Below are 25606 nucleotides of genomic sequence, written 5' to 3' on the forward strand. Positions count from 1 at the left end.
TCCTTATAGGGATGTATTTCTTTTGCTAAGACAAACGTATCAACGGATATGCTATTTTCCATATATCTTTAATTACTTAATATAATAAAAGTAATCTTTTATGAGCAAAAAGGAAAAAAAAAGAAGCCTTTCAACTAACATACATTTATATCACCTTTTATTTTTGAATTTCTACTAAGAAGGTATGTCTATTTTAATACCCCATTTAGTATCTATCTCCCCTGATGCTAGATAGAAAACTTTGCAAGTCTATTCTTTAATAGGGATGCATCTTACCCAATTTCCTCCTGTTAGGGATTCAAATATCAGTCTCTCAAAAAGGCAATATATGTGTTGAAAAGTACTCAAGTAATACACTTTGTTTTTAAAAAATAATAATAATATAAAATTATAAGTTCAAACAAATTTAGACGAATAAGTGCAAAAAAAGAAGAAGATAAATAACTGTTTTAATCTCTATATAATTGCATAATTTCAGTTTTAGTTCATGCATTATTTGATTAAGCAAATTTAACCTTTAATTATTCAAAGTGTGCGATTTTGGTCCTTAAAATTAACAAAATTTAACTATTTAACAAAAATGATTATTTAAAAATACATAAAATAAAATAAAGGGTTGGTGATTCTAAATGCTTGAAGAATTATGTATATAAAATTAAAATTATATATTTTTAAAAAATATACAATTAGAATGATTATTTTTAATATATAAAATGATCTCATTTGCTTCTCTGTTTGCTTTGTGTTTTATTCATTAGCAAATAGCAACTCACTCTTCCTCTCTTTTTAAATGGTTACTAATCAAGGTCAAATACGCTCACATTTAAAGGAGTTTAATAGGTGGACAAGCTTCCTAAGGCTATCAACAGTGTCCTAACAACTTTCAATTTTTTTTAAAAATTTAATATTTAATTTTTATAAAATTCAAATTTTCTTATATACATAATTCTTCAAGCATTTAGAATCACCAACTCTTTAATTTATTTTATTTTATATAATATTAAAATAATCATTCTTTTAAATAGTTAACTTTTGTTAACTTCAATGACCAAAATTGCACGCTTCAAATAATTAAAGGTTAAATGTACATAACCAGATAACACATGGACTAAAACTAAAATTATATAATAATACAGAAATTAAAATCATTGTTTCCCCTAAAATATAATTCTTAGATGTAAAATGGCAATTTTTTATGATAATAAAAATTGCACTTGAAATGTTATTATTATTAAGAATTTATTAATTTTTTTTAAAGGTGAAAATTATTCATACCCTTAATTTTGCTCAAAAAATCATATTCCATCCCAATTATGAATAATATACACTATTCTCCTCTTATCCTATACAATATCGATTTTGCCTTTTTGACATTTCCAACCATCCATCTATATTACATCTTATTATATCTCGGATATTTAATTTTTTTTATTAATCTAATTAACCTTATAAATAAAATAATTCTTTATGAATTTATCACAAATTTAGTGTTATTTTATTACCTGCATGTGTGCATATTTAAGTTTCATTTCCCTCTTAAATGAGTTTTGATTGTCATCAATGAAATATTTTAATTTTTTTTTTTGAAATTTTTTATACAAAACATACCTTTATTTTTATTAATTATTTTGTATTGCTTGTTATTCACTTGTTTAACAAGATTTTAGAGTTTGATTATTACTAAATAAATATAATTTTCTTATTTTGCTTATTTATTTTATTTAAAACATCATTAATTAACCTATATATTTAATTAGTACTTTTCACTCTTTTTCTTTTCTTTCTTTTGTCTAAGAAATAATACTAGTTTTTGCTATGAAAACTTTATTACATGAATTAAAAAAATAAAAATAAATCATGATTTTAAGAAGTATAGAAAAAGAAAGAAGAAAGGACGAAGATTAATTATATAAGGATAAATAGTCATTTTAAAAAGATAATTATAATAAAGGAGAGACAATTTTTATTATTCAGAATTAAAGAAATATTTAACTTTTAAAATAAATTAAACGACATAAATAATTTTCACCTCTTTTCTTAAAAAACATTTTGTTAACTATATTGAGAGCTTGGGGATTTGGAGATTTTTTTGTAGTACCTACTAAAAACATAGTGCTCCTCTATTTTTTCCTTGGTACTCTTTCCTTATCAAAAGTCAATTTGACCAAGTAGCAAAGATTGACTAAATTAATTTAATTAGCAGAAAATTCTATAATACAAGGTGCAACTTCATTATATTAAATTAATAGTATAAATTAAATAACAAGAATATATTTTAAATATTAGTTAAATAAAGCATGTATTAATCGTAATAAAAAGAAAATTTTCAAAAAATTCTCAATGAATTCATATGTCATTCAACCATAAAATAGAAGTGTATTTGGCCAGCAACAAAGCCAATTCTTCTTTTTTTTTTAAAAAAAAAACAAACACATAATTTTTTTAAATTTTAATTAATTAAACATTTTGAAGTATTATTTTCAAGAGGGCCCCGGAAATATCCAATACAAAAATATTGCATTTCCTTTTTCACTTAAAGAAAAATGATTCTTTTTAGGATTTTTTTTTTTTCAATTAAAAAATAAGAGGCCGTAGATTAATCAAGGGTATTTTTGTCATGAAAAATATGAATATACTAAGACTTTTCCATGAACAAGAGGGGCAAAATGGTCATTGAATAATAGATATATATTATAATAAGTAATTATAGAAGAAGTTTCAACTAATTTTCTAATATCTCTCTCTATATTAACTCTTTGTTTGTATCTCTTTCTACCCCACTACCCCTCAAAGGTAGTAGAGTGGGGGTTTACCAGCATCACCAACAAGGTAGCCAGCCAGCCAACCAGTGTTAGAAAAGAAAGACATAATGAGAGTAGAAATAAAAACAAAAGGTGGTAGATGCATGAGTAACAACAACAACTACTTCTACAAACACAATCTCCACCTCTCTCTCTCTTTTTCTACCACACCCTCTTTACAATCTCCTTTCTCAACCCTTTTCAACTTGAAAAAAATCCCTTCTTTTTTTCACCTAAATCCCCATTTCAAGATTCTTGATTTTCAACCACTTTTCCTCTTCTTCTTGTAGTTTTAAGGTACTATTTTCTTGGTTTTTGGTTTTGTTTCTTTTGAGTTACTTTTGAGTTTTGACTTATGGTTTAACATGTGTGATAATTTGTTTGTTACTATTACTGACCTTGGTCATTGTGCTTTGGATGATGACAAATGGTACTTTTTTTTTTCATGTGGGTGGTTTTTTCCCCCTTGTTCTCTGATTGTTTTGATGTCTCTACTCTCTAGTCTTGGAAAGTTTGCATCTTTGTTCTTCTTTTCTCTTCTCCACAAAAGGTGGTAGGTTGGTGAGGGTTGACTTGGTCTACATAACCTTATCTTCCAACAGGGTCTATTTTTTGCTTTATTTTATGCAAAAATTATCTTTACTCCCTGCTGCCAACTTGGGGTTCATGTTTTTTAGTCCTTGGTATTGTCACTTGATGTTTAAGATTCTTTGTATGGAATGTGAAATCTCCCAACCCCAGGGTGACAATATTGACCACTAACTAGTCTAAATGTTACCATTCTTTCTATGCAAGGCTAAATCTTCCACTACTTGTTTTTGGGGCTTAATTTTATTAGCAGGTAGATTAAGTAGTGTGGAATGACAAAATCTTGATTTTAGCTGTGTTGTCATAGTTTTAGCGATGTCTCCCCAGCCTCAGGCTGCTGACTTTGTTCTGGAAGTGATCATATATGTAATGCTGATAATGTAATATGAATTACAGTTCAGATTTCACTTACACTGTGTTTTATGAGTGAATATATCTTGCTTCATACATGATATCAATTCCCAGCAATCTAAGGGACAGATTAGGCATTTCTTCTACTTTGTCTAACAAGTTGGCAGTATTCTGCTATCTACAAATGGAAATGTGTCTCCAACTTTCTAATTTTCGTGCTGTTGGAATTCTGCTAGGCATAATTTGGTGAGCTATGGTGAGCATCCGAAGGCGCAAGCTGTTAGGACTTTGCTCTGGTATGGAAAGTTAGTGCATCTTGGTTTATTATAATCATTGAAGTCCAGTAGATGCATAGTTTCTATACTTTGTAAAATACAGTTGTCAAGTTTTCTATCTATTGTAAACTAGAATGCCCTGTTTTCACTTTTATCTGTTTATATTTTTCACTTACTTAACAAGTTTAGCAATACTTTTGGATAACTTTTCTTGATACACAAATGATTATGAAGGACGAAGCTCCTTCTTGGTTCCACTGCCAAAGTTCTCTGGGAATGGGCACTTTGCCGAACATCGTTTCTTCAACAACAGACCCACTAGTGTACATCCAATGCCATCAACTGATATTGATGAGTCAAAAGAGGTATGAATAGTTTATTGATGTTTGGTATTTCTACTCTATATTAGTTTAAAGTCGTTCTCATTATTCTTGCTGCATCCCTTCAGTTACTAATTTTAATGTATCTGAAAGAGAAGTGATAGCGTTATCTATATGCTTCACTATTGTGCTAATATGTTGTGTGAGCATGAATGTCTAAATTTGCCTGATTTTGTTTTCAAAAGTCTCCGAATAATCTTTGAAAACTAGATTCTACTTCTGAACTGACAAGCAAGTAAGAAGGATGTAATAGTTTGAACACTAAAAGCATTTAGCTTAAAATGAGATAGAAGCAATGCGGAGTCACCTTTAACAATTTTAGGACAGGCTCTATAGTACCGGGGTGGCTTCTTCTATGGGTCTTTTCGCCTGCAGTCAACTGTGTCTTGAATCAGCAAATAAAGTAGTTTTCAGCCAAATGGTTCTTATGGATGATCTAATTGAAGAAGCAGTATGTGATGCGACCTTCCTAAGCTATGATCCTAAGGGATATTGTCTCTAATCCATTTCCTTCTATTTTGGGTTATCATGAAAAGATTGATTGGTTCAATAGCACCACGTTAATCTGCTAGAATTAAACCTATTTGCGAGTTTATATAATATGTTTCCTACTAAACATAAGTAGCTATTCCATACCTTCGTGCTTAAGCAAACTAGTTTGCATAATAAGGAAGCTCAGAAATTCTATGCTAAATGTGTTGATTCTTATCTTCAGAACTATGTAAAACATTTTCCAGAATACTGATCAAATTAGTGGACGTGCCTTCCTCAGCATAGGTAGTTATTTGGTTTCTTGTAGAGGGAAGTCTAAGTGAAATTTTTACCGCATTTGGTAAGACATGACAACTGTTGTTATGCTGTTATGTCCTGTGCTGTATTGCGTGTGTTTCAGCTTGTTCCTCAGATCATTTCATGCAGAAAAGGAAGGGGTCCTCTAGGTTCTCCCGAAAGTGCTTACATTGAAAAACACTTTTGTGTCTGATGGATGGAAATTCAATTCACTTGTTTTTCTGGGTAAATAATACTGGCTATGACACACAAAAGGGAAAAAGAAAATGTGTTCACTGGAGGAGGTTTATCACTAATGTCTCCAAGCAATGAGATTTTAGTGAATAGCCGACTATGTTTGTTGCCCCTTTTACAGTTTATGGCCTTTCTTGCATTGTTTTGTCTGCTTGAACTGATAGCATTCTGACTAGTAAAAATAAAGTCAAGTGATATGATGAAGCCAAATCTTTAAATATCTTAGATTCTGTCCAGCTTTAATTGAATTTTGAATAATAGTTTTCTCTCTAAATATCTGCTTCAGTTACAGAAAGGAAAGAATAATTGATTACTAACAAGTTATGGCACAACTATTACTATTATAGGGAGCAGATTAACATGTACATTCCAGTCAATAGGATTTTAATTCACAGAGGATCATATGGGATACTCTGCCCGACCCATTGAGTTTCATGTTTTCTTTATGAACTCTTAAGTTCTGCTGGCATTCTTTATATTCTAATCTATTGTTTCAATGCACTCCAGAAAATTGCTATAAAGGTTGTTCCTGGATCATCAAATAGTCATGCCTCTGGCTCCTTGATGGAGCAGACCGCTCAACAATTTCCAGGTTTTTGGTTATATACTAATGATGGTTTGATCACCTAGTTGCCGTATTTCTAGTTCATTATATTAGGGCAGATCCTGCCGATCTTTATGGTACATACAACGAAATTCAAATGTCTGTTTCGGTATCTTCTACATGACTGCACATAATTGTTCAGCCCCACTACTTGTTTAGCTGACTTTAAAATTTTGTTGCTTCTGAAACAAAGTTCTAATGTCATATCAACTGATGGGAACTATTGTGCTTTACAAAGTCTAGTGCTGCTAGTTCAATAAAAACAGGTCTAAAGGAGTAAGGAAAATGCTGGGGTAAATAAGAAAATAAAAAAGGCAGAAGATTAGAAAAAGGGGGTGGAGGGGTTGAGGAAGCTCGAGTTATTCAGCTATGATGGATGAAAGGATAGAAGATGATGAAGAATAGAATTCAATAGGAAAGTTTACTTGAACATTCAATTGATGATTCAATCTGTAATGATACAATGCCTTATATATACATGAGAAAGAATCTTATTTTGCTAACTTCTTCTAACTAATTCAACAGTGTAACTAATTACTGATAAGGCAAAGCTAACTAACTTGACCAGCTGATTCATTTATTGTGCAACAGACAGACTGATGAGGACAGAGAGTGGAATCCTATAAATGTGTTTATGAATACTTTTCTTCAAGTATATTTAAATGAAACATGATAATTAATTGAGCAGCGCCATGAAGCAACTGTCTATTGCAGACAAAAACTCAAGAAACCTCAACAGCATGAAGCATATATAAGGACGACGTCTTTTACTGCTTATGTGTGTGATTACTCTGCTTTTCTATGCTCGTAAATACAAAAAAGGGATCACCTTGAATAATTAATTAGCTTCCTCTGTTCCTCAATAGTCATGGTATATAACTTCTTTCATCTAGGTTTTGAGAAGCCATATGTTGCTACTATATCTAGTTCACATTGAATAGCAATTCTTCTGGCCTCAGAATATCAATATTTCATGTTTGTGGGATATGTCACTTGAAACTTAGCTGCTGATTGCTGTCATCAGCATATCTATCATCAAAAAATTCCATCAAATGATGAATTGCTCCATTTTGTTCTTTACCTGAATCAACATTTGAATTGGCTGGGAGCTATTTGAATACTCCTACTTAAACCACCAGCTTTTGGCTTGACTGAAAGACACTCTAGTTCCATAAATCTTAGCGCAGGAATATTCACATCGAGCGCTAAGGAATCTCTTGTGTCTTTAGAAGTGCTGCTTCCATCCCATGAAATAACATTTGTGCATTTGCTGTTCCAGAAGTTAAACGTAGAAAGCGACACAGGAGAAAGCACTTTGAAAACCAAGAACCATGTCTCATGAGAGGTGTCTACTTTAAAAATATGAAATGGCAAGCTGCAATAAAAGTTGATAAAAAACAAATCCACTTGGGTACAGTTGGCACTCAAGAAGAAGCTGCTAGACTGTATGACAGGTATCATACTGCCTGCAAATTTATTTCTCTTCACCTTGTTAAATTCTGCTCCCCCTTCAGTGTGATGCTAAAAATTTCAAATGTTCGACAGGCTCGTACCTTACTGGTATCTGATAAGATGGGGTTTCCTAGGGTTCATCTACCAATTTTCAGAAATTTACAGCAACAAGATCCTTGTGCAGTTCTATTGCTATTAGATGATTCTTCTATGGAAGCCTTAATATGGATGGATTTTTTCTTTTTTCCCTTGAATTTGTAGGGCTGCTTTTATGTGTGGGAGGGAACCAAATTTTGAGCTTTCCGAGGAAGAGAAGCAGGAACTAAGACAATTCAAATGGGACGACTTTTTGGCATTTACACGCTCTGCGATTACTAATAAGAGTAAGTCCCAATACTGTTGCCACTTCTAGTCATTGTAGCATTTCTTGGTGGCTACAGTGCTAATCAGATGAAATATTTTTGCAGAAACTCGAAGAAGAAGTGGGGCTGGTGCACGGAGGAAATCCGAGCCTTTAACTTCAGCACTGAACAGTGAGGAGGATGAGGAAGAGGAGGAGGGAGGGGAGCCGGAAAGCAACAGTTTTTCAGCGTCTGAGGATATAGATCACGACATATTGTTCTCTTGATCCCCTCTTCTCCCCTCCATTTTGTGCATGCCGAAAAAAATAGTTCTACTGATTCTGTTAAGCTGCTCAGCCACGTATTTACAACTCGATGGTATTCATATAGATTTACCCAAATATAGATGCCCCTATTAGGGTGGATGATGATACATTATCTTTCTATTGGCAAAGTTAATTGAATTTGATAACAAGTATGTTATTGTGCATGCCTCAAGACCTATTGCCATGCTTGATGAACTTTGACATATGAAAGTGACTTTGATCAGCATCCCTTACCTATATGATAAAATGGAATATGAGAAGGAGATAAAGGAATTTTTGGTCATATAAGTGTATATGATTAGAGGATTTAGTAGGTTGTGAGTTAGTAAAATGATCAAAACTAAAATAAGGTTTTGTTTATACATATATTACTTATGATATCATGAAAAATGATGAGGTACAATCATACAATTATAACAACTAAACAAGTTAGGTTTGATTATATGAATTTTAGATTATGTTACTATATTAAAGATGCTATTACATGTAATATGACTATTACAATCATGATATCACATTAAATGGAGATGACACCTGTATTTTCATATGCTCTTGAATGAGAAGGGAGACATGAATATTGTGTCGGGGGAATTAGAGCATTTCGAGAGTTGTAGAAATTTTGTATATTGTAGATGTATAAAGTTTGTGGAGGTAAAGGGGATAATTCAGTGGATGAGAAGGAGAAGAGCGATTGGATCGATCTTGGTGGAATTTTGTAAGAACACAAGCGATATAGGTGTGGAGTGACTAACTAGGTTGTTTAATGTCATTTTAGAATGACTAGAATGTCAGATGATGTGTGGGCAGACTAAGAGGTATAAGACCAAGAACAAAGTTATACAGGATAAGGTGGTAGTTGCCTTCGTGGCGAACAAGATGGAGAAGCGAGATTAAGATGGTTCAGGCATGTCAAGAGGAGGTAAGCAGATGCACCAGTGAGGAGGTGTGAGAGGTTGGCTATAACGGATTTTAGGAGAGGTAGAGATAAAGATGAAAAAGAACTATGAAAGGTGATTAGACACGACATAATTCATCTTTATCTTACTAAGGACATGACATTAGATAGAAAAATATAGAGGTTGAGAATTTGGGTAGAAGGGTAGCAAGTGCAAAGGGTTTTCGTACATTATGTGGGAGAGGTCGGTGTCAGTCTCCTTTACACATCTTCTCCTTATTTGGTTGTATTTATTTAATATTAGCGTGATATCTTATTCTTCATTTCTTAGTATTATTGTTGCTTCATTTGCTTTATGTATCTTGTTATTCTGTTGTTGTTATTTTTATTTAATATTCTGCTTTGATAACTTCCTTTGATCCAAAGATCTATTAAAAAAAGTTTCTCTATCCAAAAGATAAGGGTAAAGTCTACATATATTCTATTTTTCTCTTGCTCCACTTGTGGAATTACACCAAATATGTTATTGACTTATTGCTAATTTGCTATTATAATTTACATTTCGTAGACTAAAATTGTATAAAAATAAAAATAATACAAGTGCTTTTTTATTGTGTGCAAAGGGACATGGAAGATAAAAGTTTTTAAAATATGTGTGGAGGGAAGGCGGTTCAATTTTCCCTAGATGGCAATGTAACATGATATACATATGGATATGGGCCAGTTTGTGTTGGAAAAAGAAGTTTAGACAAGTAAGAGTTTTCCACGTTTGATTCTCTTGCCAAAATCTTGGAATGATCGCCCTATGAGTATCATTTATCATTGATAGATCACACTACTTTTCATTTCCAAACATTATTTTTTTAAGTCTTTATGATTGGACATGCATTTCCAGCTACCCAACTACTCAACTTGCTTCCCAAAGATAAGGGATGTGTCATAACTCATACTTTTTTGAATTACTTCTTCTATTTAAGTCATCTGCGGTCCCTTAAAGTTGTTCGCATAATTCACTTAGACATCTCAATTAGGGGTTGTACCTATTGAACACATCTACCCTTCAATACATGTACCGATTTAATACTTTTGGATGACATGGCATTATAAGTGTAATACACGTTTAAGTGGCGCGTGAAGCCAAAAAAACTTTTTATGGACCAATAAAAAATGAACATGTCAACATAAGAAAAATCAGAAAATGAATATAATTTTTTTAAAGAAAAAATCGCTGGCAGTTCTTCCCCAATTCATCTTTCCCAATGGGATTTCTCAATTCAATAGTATTACCTAGAACCCTCGTCCGCCATTCTTTTCCCACCATCGACACACCCCTTTCTCAAATAATCCATCATTCTTTCTTTCAAGCATCATTCCGCCATCATCAATATCATCGTTGTTGTTATCTTCATCGGAAAAGCATCAATTAAATAAATAACCAGTCAAAACACAAAAAATAAAAGAGCTTATTGATAAAGATTTTCATTTGAGTTGTGGAAGCAAATTTCATCAAAAATAAAAATTAAATTGAGTTAAAAATAATTTCGGCGAAACTCCATATTTTCCGACAAAACTAATACGAATCTGAAATTATTTTCTTTGAAATCGTTAAAGAATTCAAAAGGTGGGGTGAGGATGATTATCGGAGTGCACGTGGTTTTAACCGGCAACGATTGTGTGTGTTCTGGGGAAGAATGGATGTCGAGGGTGGCCGGTGGGTGGGGTGTTCTCGGCTTCTGCAAAGAAGAAAAGGGGAAGAAAGATTTTCTTTCTTTTTTTTGGCTGAAAATATAGCTTTTAGAGTATTTCCTAATTTATTTTTACAGTAATAGTTATTATCGCACATGTCATTTTTTCATTAGTTATTATGCCACGTCAGTGGCAAGTGTATGACACACAATCTTTAATTTTTATTTATCAAAAAATATTTGATGGGTATTTTTTTTTACTAATAAAGGTGTTCAATTGGAACAAACCTAAGATAAGGTGTCCAAATGAAATGTGCGGACAACTTTAGGAGGCCGCATATGACTTAAGTCTTCAAATTAATTAAATTGTTAAGATTTTTCACACCCTTTAAGAAAAGAAGATTAAGACATAAATTAGACATAACTTTCCATTTTTATCTTATTAATTATTATCAAATTTATGATTAAAATAACCAAACATTAATTAATAACTAATTTCAATACTAACTAAAGAAGGGTAAAATTGAAAGAACATAATTAAAGTAGTCTTGAAAATTAAACAATTAAGTTAATTTAAAAAATAAAAAATGTTTCAACAATTCAATTAATTTGAAATGGAGGGAGTACTCTATTAGTTCATTTTTATTTGGGGAAAAGGCGTAGATTTTCCCTAAACTTGTACCGAAAAGTCAGTTACACGCTTAAGCTATCATGACTGCCTATTACACACCTATGATATTTAAAAGTGGATTTATTTACTCCCTAAAGCTGACATGGCAAAATAATTATAATTAAAAAAAATCATGTGTGTCAGATAATTATTAAAGTAAAAAAATTAAAAATCAAAATATTTCTTAAGCCCCACCCCCACATCTCTTCTTCTTCACACCCCACCCTCCTCATCTTCTTCACACCTCATTAAGCTTAAAATAAACCAATAACAAGAAACAACCAAGAAATAAATTACTTCAAAAAAGAGTAAAATTTTGGGAGGTTTCAATCGGTGGGGCTTCGGCGGACGTTTTTGAGTATTGAATGATTGGTTAAAAATGGGAAGAAAATTATTTTTCTATTATCTCTATTTTTTAAGAAATCTCCAGGAAGAACATGAAAAAATAACAAAGAATGTATGCCAAAATTTGAAAATATTTACAACTACAAGCCGCAACAAATAATAATGAAAGCTTAGTTTCCATGGCCAATCAATGGAAGAAATTGAAGCAACTTTCTTGTGGGTACATTTTGGAATGGAAGAATTCTTTCACTCCAGAATCAATTTCAGATTGTGGGCAATTTCCTTGGCGATCATTGTTAAAAGTTTCTTCTTTACCATTTTGAAGAAGATAGAATTATTAGAGAATTTTAATAATTAATTAGTGTAAAATATAATTAATAAAAAAAAAGTTAAGTAATAAAAAAAGAAATAAAAAATATACAATTTCTGACATGGCGCTGATGTGCCAGCGAGTGTAATACACCACATACTATGTGAGTGGTGTTGCATATAGTAGAGTGGTATTAAATTCACTTTTAAGTAGTAAATGTGTGTAATATGTCGTCATGATAGTTGAAGCGTGTAACTAACTTTTCGGGACAAGTTTATGGGGGAATCTATGCATTTTCCCTTTTTATTTGACATTATTTGACTTGACATATTTATTAAAAAAATAATTAATAGTATGGTATTTTATCACACTATTTCTATAAGTACTGTTTAGCATGATACTATTTTGACATGAATGGCACGACAAAGTGTAAAAGACCCACAATATCCTATTGGCTCCAAAACCATCTAAATTTTCCTTTAAAAAAAAATCACTTTTGACTTTTGTTTTGATTTTCTTCAAATATCTTTACTTTACTCATTTTATCTCTCATTCTAGAATATGTTTCTCAATTTTTTTATTTTAGTTGGCTTAAATGTTTTGAAAAATATTTTTCAAATCAACTTATTTTCCTCAAATTATAATTTCTTTTCTTACCTCACTTCGTAGTTCGTACACCCCGACTCTCCCCATTAAAAATAAATTAAATTTAAAAATTTTTCATTTAAAAAAAATTAATTTATTTTTTCCCTACCCCTCACCCTCCCCCCCCCCCCCCCACATCCAAACTAGCCCCTCCCCCCAACAAAAAAAATTCACAACTTAAAATTTTATTTTTTAAAAATAGTTCAAATTTTTTTTTTTTTTATTTTCTTACCCTGCTCAACCCTTGACTATCTCTACCCTGTTTACTACAAAATAACAAATTAATTTTTTTTTTTTAAAAGATAATAATTAAATTTTCATTTTCTTTAGCCCACACCTACCCCAACCACCTACCATCCCCCCTCCCAAAAAATACTCCATCTGTCCCTAATTACTTGTCAACTTTTGAATTGACACACCTATTAAGTAACCAATGATTGACATAGTGAGTTTACCATTTTACCTTTATTAAGTATGAAGTGAATGAATTAAAAACCTTAAGATTTTCAAGAAGTTCTATCTTTTTCAAGCTAATTAATTGATGGTCTAATAGGTAAATTTTTTTTGTCCTTTCTTGATTTGTCAAAATGGACAAGTAATTAGGGACAACTAAAAAAAGAAAAGTGGACAAGTAATTAGGGACAGAGGGAGTATTAATTAAAATTTTGTTTTTCTTTTAAAAAAATAATTAAAATTTTATGTTTTTTTAAAAAAATTATTTTCATTTTTACCCTACCCTATATATATATATATATATATATATATATATATATAGCTATTAGTTTTGAGGTGTGATGTATCACTACATAGATCCTTAATGGCACGGTGTATTTCTAATTTTATGTTGGTAAAATATATCTTAAACTTAACATAGATTTAAAGCTACTTAAATTGTTCAATACCTAAAGCTTATTAAAAAAAAATAGTTCAAGTATTAAATAATACCGTATATTTAAGTAAGATGATACACAAAGTGATTAAATAACATATTTTGGACATCCTTGATTAAAAAAAGGTGTTCTAGCCTAGTGGTTTTAGATGTCTTGAAAGAGCCCTAAGTGCTCATATGTTTGAATCTCACTAGCAACATCTTTTTTTGTCAAAGGGTTGATGTGTAGATTATGTTGGACATAGGTTGATGTGTGGAAAATAAATTAATGTCCAAGATTTGAGAAAATAAAATAAAAACTATTGAAGTATAATGATTTCTGGATCTACATTTAAGATCATGTGAAGTTTTAATAATTGACAAATTATGTACACGAAAAGCCTCGAAGAAGTTGTTGCCACAATAAATAACTTATTCCTATCAAGTATTTTTCATATAATTCTATAATTTGTAATAGTTAGTAGGCGTTTAGCCATGCGATATCATATCACAATATGGAATCAGTGTTTGGACATGGGATTTTACGTTGATTCCATATCATGAGATGTGATTTCATATTCTCCAAAAACCATGATATGGGAATTCCATATCAGTAGTTGAGATATTTTTAATACAAAAATTGATCCACAAGTTTATGTTTTGTTAAAACAACTCCACATTTATATCTGCTAAACATTTATTTTATATGTAAATAAGATGTATAATGACATCATTACTTTTTAAAATTTATTATTCTCACCAACATATAGTCACTTTAACTCACACCAACCGATTGTTGAGTAATATTAAAGACTGGTACACTATAATTTATGTCTAATTTTATATTGAATTAAAGTTTGATGAATTAAAGTTAGATGAAACAGTTACTTAAGTGGAGAAAAAATAATAATGTAATAATTTTTTATGCGATTTTATAAATTTTTGTTTATTTGGTAAGATTGAATAAACAATTTGAGCTATTTTAATAGTTTTACAACTTATGAGATTCTTATGTTTATGAGAAACTATACAACACCAAAATTTCATATTGCATGTCCAAACAAAACTTCAATTTCATGTCATAATTCCAAATTATGATATCATATCATGATTTCATATCACGATACCATATCGCATGGTCAAATGGACCCTTAGTTTACTTGGAGTGGTTCTAAGATATGATATTGATAATATTCATAGATTATAATAGGTGTTGTCATGTTTATTATAAGAGATTTTATTGACTGGGGCAAGTCATTGAAGATTAAGAGGGTATAAACATAATTATTGGGAACAATTTCTTTGGTGTTACAAGAGCGACCTATTTGGAGTTTGGACTTTAGCGTAGTGTAAGAGTTTAGAAAAATAGTCAAATGTCTCCCTAACCTATTATCGGATTCTCAATTACACACTTATAATTTATGGGGGTCACCCCCTGAATTTCTTAAAAACATAATATATACCACCCTAAAACTAGACAACCACATTCTCAACATGTAGTGACGCACACTCGCTACCAGCTGTCATTTTTTATTATTTATATTTATTTTTCTCTCTTTATCCCCTTTTTCATTAATTCCAAAAAAATCTTTATTCTTTTTATTCTTTCTTCTTCTTTTCTCTTTTGTTTTTCATTCCTTTCTTCCAAATCAGTTACCCAAGAAAAAAAATCGAAGCCATCTTTATCATCATTTTTTCATCACTTTATTATAGCATCCTTCAGGCATCTTGACGAGCTTGATTACTCATTTCTTTTCTTTTTTTTATTTTTTTATTATGTTATTGCTTCGTCTCTATAACATCAAATTTGTAGTACTTTATTTAGAGGTTACCGAATGTTAAATTCTTGGGTTTTCACCAAACAACAATAGAGATTGAAGATAAGATCTGAGGGTTGATGTATGTTACCGGCCCTAGATTTTTATAAAATAAATTAAAAGAAAAGAGAAAAAAATTGTGTTGAAATTTCTTTGTCGGTGAGAAGGTAGATTCCTGGTGTTGATATTTTGAACTAATTTGAAATTGATAAAAATGAAAAAAAAAAAAGATGGATGACGACCCAGATCATATACCCATAACTCATATTTAGTTTACTTGAAATTCATGATAGAAAAAACTTATTTTACAGTCATAATTATTTTAATTGATTTGATTTTTCTGATAATTAAAAAACTTCAGTAATAGAATGAATTTTTATGATGGAATGTGTTCAATAATTCTACTTTTTTTTTTTTGGTTTTGTTTCCAATCCTTCTTCTTCTGTTTTTTTTTTTGTCTTTGCTCTGTGAATTTTTTTGGAGTGGTGAGATTAAGGACAATTTGATTTTTCCGGCAATATGAGTAATAATTTTATTGATTATTTGATGATGTTAATGGTGATTTGCAACGTTAGTTGTAAAAAATAGTGAAGCAAATCGTAACGAAAATACTAGAAGATGGATAAAAAGATGGGGTTATTATAGTGATGGTGGTTCAAAGTGGAGGAAATGGTGGTGGGGTGAATGTTATGTAAAGAGAAAGAGAGGAGAAAAAAAGAAAGAAAAAGAAACAAAAAACGTAGAGAAAAAGGTAAAAAATAAAATATATTTAACAAAAAATTAAATTAAAAATATTATTAAAATATTATTTATCAATTCTTTTGACTACCACATGACTCCAAGAGAGTGAGGATACTCCTTCTACTATGTCAGTATCTAAGGGTGTAATTATTCCATTTTAAAATAGTCCAAGGGATTAATAGGACTCTCGTAAAGCATAAGTGTGTAGTTAGAAATTCGATAATAGGTTGAGAGGGCATTTGACTATTTTCTTTAAATTCCTAAGAAGATAGGTAATAGTTTTGAATCCTTTAAGCAATGAGTTTTCTATGTAAAGTTGATTTGTATTTACAATTTACCTTCTTGCATATTACTCAAAGAGTCTGATTCTTTGAATACATAGATCACAGTCAAACTAACCATTAGCATTACAGAACAGACCATGGAGGAGACAATATAATGGGGGAGATGAAAAGGGAAAGATAAATGAAAAAATATGAGCTTGTATCTAATGTTTTTTATGTAACACCTCCTGCATCAATTCATGTTTTGTGTAGCCTTACATGTCTTTTTGAGATTAAAGATTAAGTTATTTGGCCTTTAGAATGATTAAAACTTTTTCTAGAAGTGTTATGATACTTTGATGGGAGTTTTCGATGTAAGAAGTGACCGCATGCTTTGCCTTTAAGGGTCTCTTGCAATAAGGTCTGCACCATAACTATCACTAAACTTCAACGAACCTGAAAATCACTAACCCCGTGCAATGGGGGCGCGACAAAGATCCCCTTCCCAAGCATGAAATCATTCTCCTATGTCATTAAATAAGGGTACTTGGACAACTCTTTATTTTCCTCTTATACATAAGTGATACTTTCTATACATAATCTACTAAGGGCATCAACTACAACATTAGCCTTACATGGGTGGTAGAGAGCACTCATATTATAACTTTAGCCACGGGGTCTAGTGAATATCTGGAACTTGTGGGACTTTAAGCAGCTCCAGATCTCTGGGTACCTGTCTATTACTCCATCAGTAGACAACATTTTCTCCTTGATGATGGTCCTTAATCTCTCAGTCTTCAGCCTGTTCATAGACTTGGGAGGAGTACCCTGTGTAGGTGGTGCTGGGACCACAACCTGATCTAGAACGGAAGGAGAAGTATGAGGCTCAGACACCCTGATCCTAGACGTATCATGCATCCTCTTGGAGCGCAGTTCAACACTCCGGGCCATTAATAACTCATCATCCTCAAGCCAGAAGTGGAAGCCCGAGGATCCTAGTGCTCACCATCACTCTCAGAAGTGGTGGGTGAGTGTCATATATCCCCTCACTATCAGAGCTAACCTCCGGTGATGTAGGAGCAGGTGCCTTGCCTTTCCCTTTGCCTTTCCCATCGGTGGTAGGCAGTTTTGTCGCCCTTTCCCGGGATGCAGCTGTATCCTCATTTATGGTGATTCCCTTTGCCTCTTGCGGGGCGGCATGTCTCGACCTGCTACTTTTGATCTAGCCATATCTGCAACACACATTAGGGAATGTTAGAAATAGTTCAAGAAAAGTTCAGAAAATAAGTTGCAGACAAACTCGTTGAATCGATCGGTGAGTCACCGAATCACTTTAACGAGCCAGATCGGCCTCGCCGAAAGGATTGGCTCAAAATTTCCCTAGAAAAATGGCATGTCGGCGATGAGAAGGTCCTTTCAGTGAATCTCCGACCTCATTCGACGAGCACATACTAGCCTGCCAAAAGTTACAGTGTATTTTAGGGGTTAGGGGCGCAGAAAAGGCGATCAAAGAAGACTTTCAGCGAGTCACCAGCTACACTTGGCAAGCTCAGGCTTCTCACCAAAAGTTACAGAACCAAAACCAATCAAAGCATGAAATTAAGGGCGATCAAAGGGGATTTCGGTGAACCGCCGAGTGGTTCAGCGATCTTGACCCAACTCGCCAAACTGCCTAACATGCCATTTTCAATCCCAATTTTCAAAATCAACCACGCAGGCCCCGAAATCAAAATCAAACCACATACATTTTCAATTAAGCCCGAACCCATTAGACCCATGCCACCGTGGTGCTTAGACTTCCCCCGGTTTGGCCAAAATTGGTCATTTGACGACTTTAACCCTTAAGAATGACGTCAAATGCTCTATCATTGGGCAAAGCACGTCATTTAACACAATTTGGGTTACTCAGAATTCACCTACTAGACCCAAAAATGAAATAGCACAACCCAACAATTTATGATCAATTTTAAAGCGCGAATTTCAGGAAATCAACAACATAGGCAATTTAGGCACGATATCAAAACTAAAATAGGCACACACGCACAAATTTACGATTTCAGAGTGGCCCAGCACACATCAACACAATTTATAACAATGCAAATGAGTTCAACCGCTATATACAAGTTTGGGGTTCGGAAAACCAACCCTTAATACCGAATATATGAATTTGTAAAGCTAAGCGGCAAAAAATTTCACTCCGAACATGAGAATGACGACCAAAAAGCAAGAAAATGCAAAAATATAGGAAATTTGAAGTGCGGGTGTGATTGTATTGAAGTTAAAAGTGAGGGAATATGAAAGAGTTTGAAAGTTTAAACCTTTGGCCTTTTAAAACCGTTCAGTTTGCACCTTTCGGCGATGTAAGTCGACCTCGCCGAACCACTCGACGACACGTAGAGTGGTTACTTACCTCGCCGAGTTTTACAGGACCTCCAGTTAACTTGGGGGTCCAAACGGCGGACAAAGTTAGGCTCGTCGACCTATTCGGCGATTTGCTGACTTGTCCATGGGCTCGCCGAGTTTTACAGACTCCATCTTCATAATTTCTTAAGTCCAATGGCGGTCCGTGTTGGGCTCACTTACTAGACATTTTGCTCGCCAACCTGTACTTTTCAAACACATTCCACACTTTAATCTGCACAATCAACACATGTTATTCCGAAAACAAAAAAGAAAGCAAATAAAAATTTGGGTTGCCTCCAACCTACACTTTTCAAACACATTCCACACTTTAATCTGCACAATCAACACATGTTATTCTGAAAACAAAAAAGAAAGCAAATAAAAATTTGGGTTGCCTCCCAAGTAGCTCTTTAGTTAACGTCGTGGCACGACGCAAGTCCTCGCTTAAACCTCATTCTTGGGGTTTGCCATAATGTCACTAGGCAACCCCCCCCCCCCCCCCCTTATTGTCTCAGGTTTAAATGAGAAGAAATTTGACCCATTTGGGTCTCCAATTGCTTGATAGAGACAGAATGAGAAGTCAGTCTGGTTAAGGGTCGATACATCTTCCTTCATCTCCTTCAAAATTTTATCAGACCCTTCAACCTTGTTGAGAATACAAGAGAGCATATTCTCAGACCGGCCACCCTCAGAATCTTTGGGCTTCTGACGCTCGTGGGGAGGAACATACCTATCCTTCTCCCCATCTCTTCCCTTCTAAGTGGGGTTACGATCCCTCCTTTCTCTATCACGATCTCTACAACCCTCGTCCCTGTTCCAACCTTGGTTACCACCTTACCTTGGGTAGTTAGCATGATAACCTCCTCCTTGGTTGGCTAGAAAGTTCACTTTCACGTTGTACAACGCTTCGAACTTGGCCTCATCGGGGTTTATACACCCCACACCCACATCATTGATACTCCTAGCACCAGTTCCCATGACATTTTTGGCCAAAGTGTCAAGTTCGATCATCATTTTTGCCATGTTTTGGTCTATCTTTTGATCTTTCTCAAGCTACTCTTTTGTTAATTTAAAAGTGAGAGGGGAGACCTGATCTTCACGGGTGTACCATGACTGGCTTATTTTGGTCATACCATCCAAGAGTCGGGCTGCTATAATGTAAGGTTGTTGCAACAAACCTCCCGGAGAAAGTTGATCAGCTACTCCTTTATTCACCGAATCAAGGCTTCGGTAAAAGTATTGCAGCAAAATATTATCGGGCAAACCATGAGTTGGGCATTACAACACCAACTTCTTAAATCTTAGCCAAGTCTCATGGATTGGCTCACCCTCCAAACACTTGAAGCTTTGGATACTGCCCCTAAGTGTCATCATCTTTGAAGAAGGGAAAAATCGCACTTGGAATGGGGTGACAAATTCTTCCCACGAAGTGATAGAATCTCTTGGCAATTCAGCCAACCATTTACATGTTTCTCCCATTAGAGAAAAGGGAACAACCTCAACCGGATCGACTCTTGCGATATTTTCTTGAAGGAGAACGGCCCGCAAACATCAACAAAGTTCTTTATATGCTCATGGGGATCCTTATGATCCAACCCACCAAACAACCATTTCAATTGTAAGAGCTGCAACATGGTGCTTGTAATAAGGAACACAGTGTTCCCTTCAGTCAAAGGCAAGCAAATGGTACCAACTCCACCCACAAGATTTGGGTCATTGACATTCGGTTCATTGATGTTGTTGAGGTTTTCGATGTCATCTTGGTGGCCCACTTGGCTACCATTGCTTCCGTTGACACTCATTTCCTCTGTTTTAAACAGCAACACACAAACCAAAACTAAAAGTAAGTTGATTCAACTATAACTAAAAAGAACAAAATTCAACTTCACCAAAAGAATCTCAAACAACACCACACGCCGACATCAGCGCCATTGCGATTAACGTTTCAAGGACACTTCATCCAATTCTAAGTGTCAACGATCGCTAGTCAATATAAAACCCAACTAAATGAGTTGGGTTCAAATTCCATAGGGAGCGGTACGTGTTTAAGAGTCAATTGGGAAGTATGAACATGATCAAATCAGTCATAGAAATAAAAATTATCAAATAAAGACATCATTCAAATCAGGAGGTGACACAAATGTCAAATGAGGGGTTTTGGTTTGAAATTATCAACTACAAGCAGTGGCAAACAATAAGAAATAACAATAATAAGACGGGTTCTTGGGATGTGATTCGATTATAGGCTAATATAGACAAATGGGAAAATTGCAACTATTAGAACATAGCTAGATATTAGTGAGTAAGCTAGGCTATAGAGGAGATAAACTTTCTCTTGAACAATTTACCCCGAATCAAGTTGATTTCTCTCGAACATCAACAAGTATGCAAGATAAGACCAACCCACACCTTAGTCCATTCACTTTCTCGAGCTGAATGTGTGAGATTGGATTTAGGATTCACTCTTTCAAGCTGAACCCAGGTCAACCCAATACCCACAGACCATCAATCAATAAGTTTAGTTTTAAAACCTCTCTCTCGAGCAAGCCAAAAACATAAGATTAGAACTGCATTTGCAACTACAATTCTTAAATTAAACCACAATTAATGATTGAACTCACTTCTAAATAGCATTTAAACTAACAATTAGCAATACCCATAAACTAAATGAGCCCATAATCACATAAACACACCCCAAGAATTGGGGTTTTAGCTAGACATCCTAAAAAGGTCAAAACAGTTACCAAATTGATTATCCATCAATTGGGTAAGTGTAGATTCGTCCTTACAATGCTCCAATTCGAAGAATCTCAAAGACCCACTTCCAATTTCTCAAAAGTGAAAAACTTTAATTCTTCAAAACTTAGGAAAAACTAGAGAAAACTGTCTCACCAGTTCAAAACTCAAAAATAAACTTCAAAAATATCTCCTAAGATTAGAATTGATACTAAACTAAATGTTCAAAAATGTATTTATAGTTGCCAAAAATGTGTTGCGAAGAGTCACTCGGCGAAGTAAGTCGAGCTCGCCGAACAACTCGACGATCTGCCCTTTGGTCACTTCCATCACCCTTCTACTTGGCATTCAACATCCTCAAGGTCTGTAACTTTGGGCGATCTAACACTGCATCGCGAAACCACTCGGCGATCCGCCGACTGCTCCTTTCTTTCGCCAACTTGGTTCTACCCTTCTGGGCTTGGCACACTGGAACTTTAGGCGGTCAAGTAGCCATTCGGTGACTCGGCAAGTGGGCTTGGCAATCACCAGGCTTGCCTTTCTTTATTCTTTCAGCCTGTTTTGTTCCTTTTTGCAAATTAGTGTCCTTGCTTTGTTCCTCAATCCATATACCTGGAAATCAAGGGTTTTGCATCAATTATTTTCACAAAATAAGCATTTGCTGACACTAAACCTATATAAATAAAGCCCTAAATGAGTCCAAATCTCGGACTCATCACCAATCCAAACACATAATTCCTCATTCTAGCTCTTAAGTCTAGAACCATCTCTCGAGCATAGTGAGATAGTTGGGTGAACATAAAACCATAATCTTCCACACTCATACCATCTTCCTTTAGATTCACAGACTCTTACACCTTAGTCTCTCTCATCACCTGGGAAAGAAATGGTTCAGAAATTCTTCCTCAAAGTTATACTAGACCGATGGAGCGGTTCCCTCACAACGAACTTCCTCCCACTTATCATACCATACATTTGAAACATCTTTGAGTTGATAAGAAACAAGTTCAACTCTCTCAATTTCAGTAGCATCCATCACCTTCAGAATTTTTCATATCTTATCAATGAAGTTCTGAGAGTCTTCCTCTACCTTGGACCTTATAAACACTCACGGGTTCATCATGAGGAATTCCTTAATCCTTGACACACTTGATGGTTCATGTGAATTGGAATTATGAGGTGTTGTTCCCTAACTGCCTGACTGAGAAGCAACCAATTAAGTGAGTATTTGAATAGATCCCCTAAACTCTACCACAAAAGTAGTAGTATGGGGACATTAAGGAGTAGGTGGTTATGGAACCCATAATGTGTTATGAGGCATAGCTTGAGTTCCAACACTTGCACTCAGATCTGTTGAGCGAGCTCTATACCTAGTATTTATCCTAGTTGGTAAAGGCATATTGCTTGCATTAGTTCTAGTGGGAACCTCAGTATTTGCAACATTTTATCTGATTAGTGGTACGCTTTGGAGGTATGATTTGAATTTCATGAATGCACGATTAGAAGAAACTCTATCGCACAAACTAGAATATGAAAAAATGATAGTATCTTCCAACATCATGCAGCCCCCATATTATAGATGTGGTGCGTTTCATAACCATAAGAAAGACTCTACTAGATACAACTTCATAGACATCTAGGAAACTTGAGCTTTACGCTATGATCTACCATGTTTGTTATACCATGAGCCTACATCCTAGACGTGGACGACACTCGAAACTATTTTTTGTCCCAAGCCCTTGTCCTAAACTGGAAAGGTGAACAACTTACGCAGAAGTTTTATAGATATGAGCATCACAAAGATTTAAACAAAAATAAACAATATCAAAAACTTTATCTAAAAGTCTAAAAGGTCTGAATAATAATATTAGTAATATGTGTTTGAAAACATCAGAAATAATAACTTAAATAACTCTTCTAACTTATTTTATGAATTCTCTAATAAATTGAATATAGGTGTTGGGACAAGACCTATGGCTACTTGACTACTACTAGCAAAGACTAATAATTAATAGAACTGAACTAAATAAACTAGAGCCCTCTAAAAGCAAAGAGGTCTCACCAAAAGCTAGTAGAAAGAGTCATACTAAAGCGCCTACTAACAATCACGAATACATGACTATCATTTAAAGATGCAACACCAAATGGTGTCAGTACATATGGAATGTACGGTATGTAAAATAATTGAATGAAACAACTAATTAATTCAATATAATAAATCGGGAGAGAATAACTCTAAAAATATACTAAAATATAGATAGCTGCAAAGTAAATCATGCAAGCATAATTTTAACATATAACTTTACAACCGAATATTCATGTAATAGTAGCAATGTAGAAAATAACATACTTTACTTTTCTTTGGGGAGTTTCTCTAGTTAAAAATCATCACGTGAGCTCATGATGATACGATGTCTTGTCCATATTTTCAGAGTCATCAAATACTTTGTCAGGGTAAAGGATAAACTTAACTAATGGATCCAATCTCTAAGCCCTTGCCAGTGGATTTCTGAGAAGTCGTCTGACTCAACGACACTATCATATACTATGGTGGTGGTGCAGTAATGAGGTTTGGATTATCTGAACCTTATCCAACTCAATGCTCAATAATATTCTCAAAACAATGCAATAATGTTCAATAACTATATGATGTCCCACATAGGGAAAATGTTCCATTTTAGGGGAGAACTGATAATCTTTGTCTTGAGTTAATACTCAAAAATGCTTCTTTATAATTGTATTAAACTTCCGTTCCATTTTAGGGGAGAACTGATAATCTTTGTCTTGAGTTAATACTCTAAAATGTTTCTTTATAATTGTATTGAACTTTCTTTAAAAGGCTATACTTTTATGAGAAACTAGTTGTACTTTCTCTAACTAAGATATGTTTTCTTTAAAGCTAACAGTGTTTTTATTTTTGAAAATAATGCACTTGAAGTCATTTATGATTTTCTAAAACTCTTTCTGAAATACTACTTTAAGGTTTGGAATTTACTCTACTCATAAAATAATGCATAACAAATAGTATGTCAAGGCTATCAAATAATTCTTTGGCTAAAAAAATTCTTGTGGTATATTAAGCATGAAAAAATTAAAGGTTATTAATAATATGAAGTATTGAAATCTCTGTAATGAAATCAAGAATCAACCATATGAATAGAGAGAGAATTTCGAACATATTGCACTTTGGGGTAAAATCCTAATTTGGTCTTACTAATTGAATTCGTAGATGTATGGTGTGAGGAAGAACTTAATACCTTACTATGATAGCTTTACATATCTTGGAGAACAAGACTTCTTGAAGAAAGCTTGATTGAGAAACTTGATACCCTAGGTTTCTTCTTCTTGATTCTTGCCTAGTAATAAAGATATGAGAGTATTATGAGGTAATACTACGATATAATCCCTAATTAGGTACTAAAATATTGAGGTTTAAACTTAGGAAGAATGAAAAAAGACTAAAATAACCCCAATTAAAAATTTATCGGAATATTGCACGAAGGTAAACCACGGTCCAGGGAATTCAAATAAAAAATTGAGTCTCTAAAGCTCATTTCATGAGCTCAATATACGATATGTGGTTTGATCCACAACCAGTATAATGGGTTTGTGGAAATTATGCTAAAAAATAAGTTTATGAAGTTGTTTCATTCCACAAGCTCAATCTATGGTCTGTGGTTCTGTAACACCTCAATTTTTTGAAAAAGGAGAAAGAACATTTTGGGACTACAGTCTGGTTCTAGGGGTCCCATCTACGGATCGTAGACGGCAACCCTAGGAAGAGGGAAAATAGTTTTTTTCAAAATTAAGTCATTACCCTTTTTACGATTCACCAGGACGGTCCATCATCCTATCTACGAATTGTAGATATCTCTCCTAGGTGAATCCCAGTCTTAGTGAAATTTTGAGTATTAAAATTGGATTCTACGGTTGGTGTCTACGGACCGTAGGAAAACCTACGAGCCGTAGAAATTTTATGTCAAAAGATAGGTGATTTTCATGGTCCCAGTACTTGGTCTACGGCTGACCAGTACGAACCATAGAACCATATAAAGATCTACGGTCCGTAGGTTGGAACCGTACGTAG

The 25606-nt window shown here is 33.7% G+C and overlaps 1 protein-coding gene across 1 annotated transcript; it reads left to right on the forward strand.

Annotated features, from left to right (window-relative positions):
- Positions 1 to 2817: 2817 nt before the first annotated feature.
- Positions 2818 to 8313, forward strand: LOC125825505 (ethylene-responsive transcription factor-like protein At4g13040). Its single transcript, XM_049504829.1, has 7 exons — positions 2818 to 3098; positions 3977 to 4036; positions 4250 to 4380; positions 5926 to 6010; positions 7302 to 7476; positions 7736 to 7857; positions 7942 to 8313. Exons 2-7 carry the CDS (start codon positions 3994 to 3996, stop codon positions 8100 to 8102), a joined length of 717 nt encoding a protein of 238 aa, XP_049360786.1. The 5' UTR covers positions 2818 to 3098; positions 3977 to 3993; the 3' UTR covers positions 8103 to 8313.
- The last annotated feature ends 17293 nt before the right edge of the window (positions 8314 to 25606 follow it).

Source organism: Solanum verrucosum, unplaced genomic scaffold, assembly GCF_900185275.1.
Source record: "Solanum verrucosum unplaced genomic scaffold, falcon-dt-bn FXZP01000101.1, whole genome shotgun sequence".
NCBI lineage: Eukaryota > Viridiplantae > Streptophyta > Magnoliopsida > Solanales > Solanaceae > Solanum > Solanum verrucosum.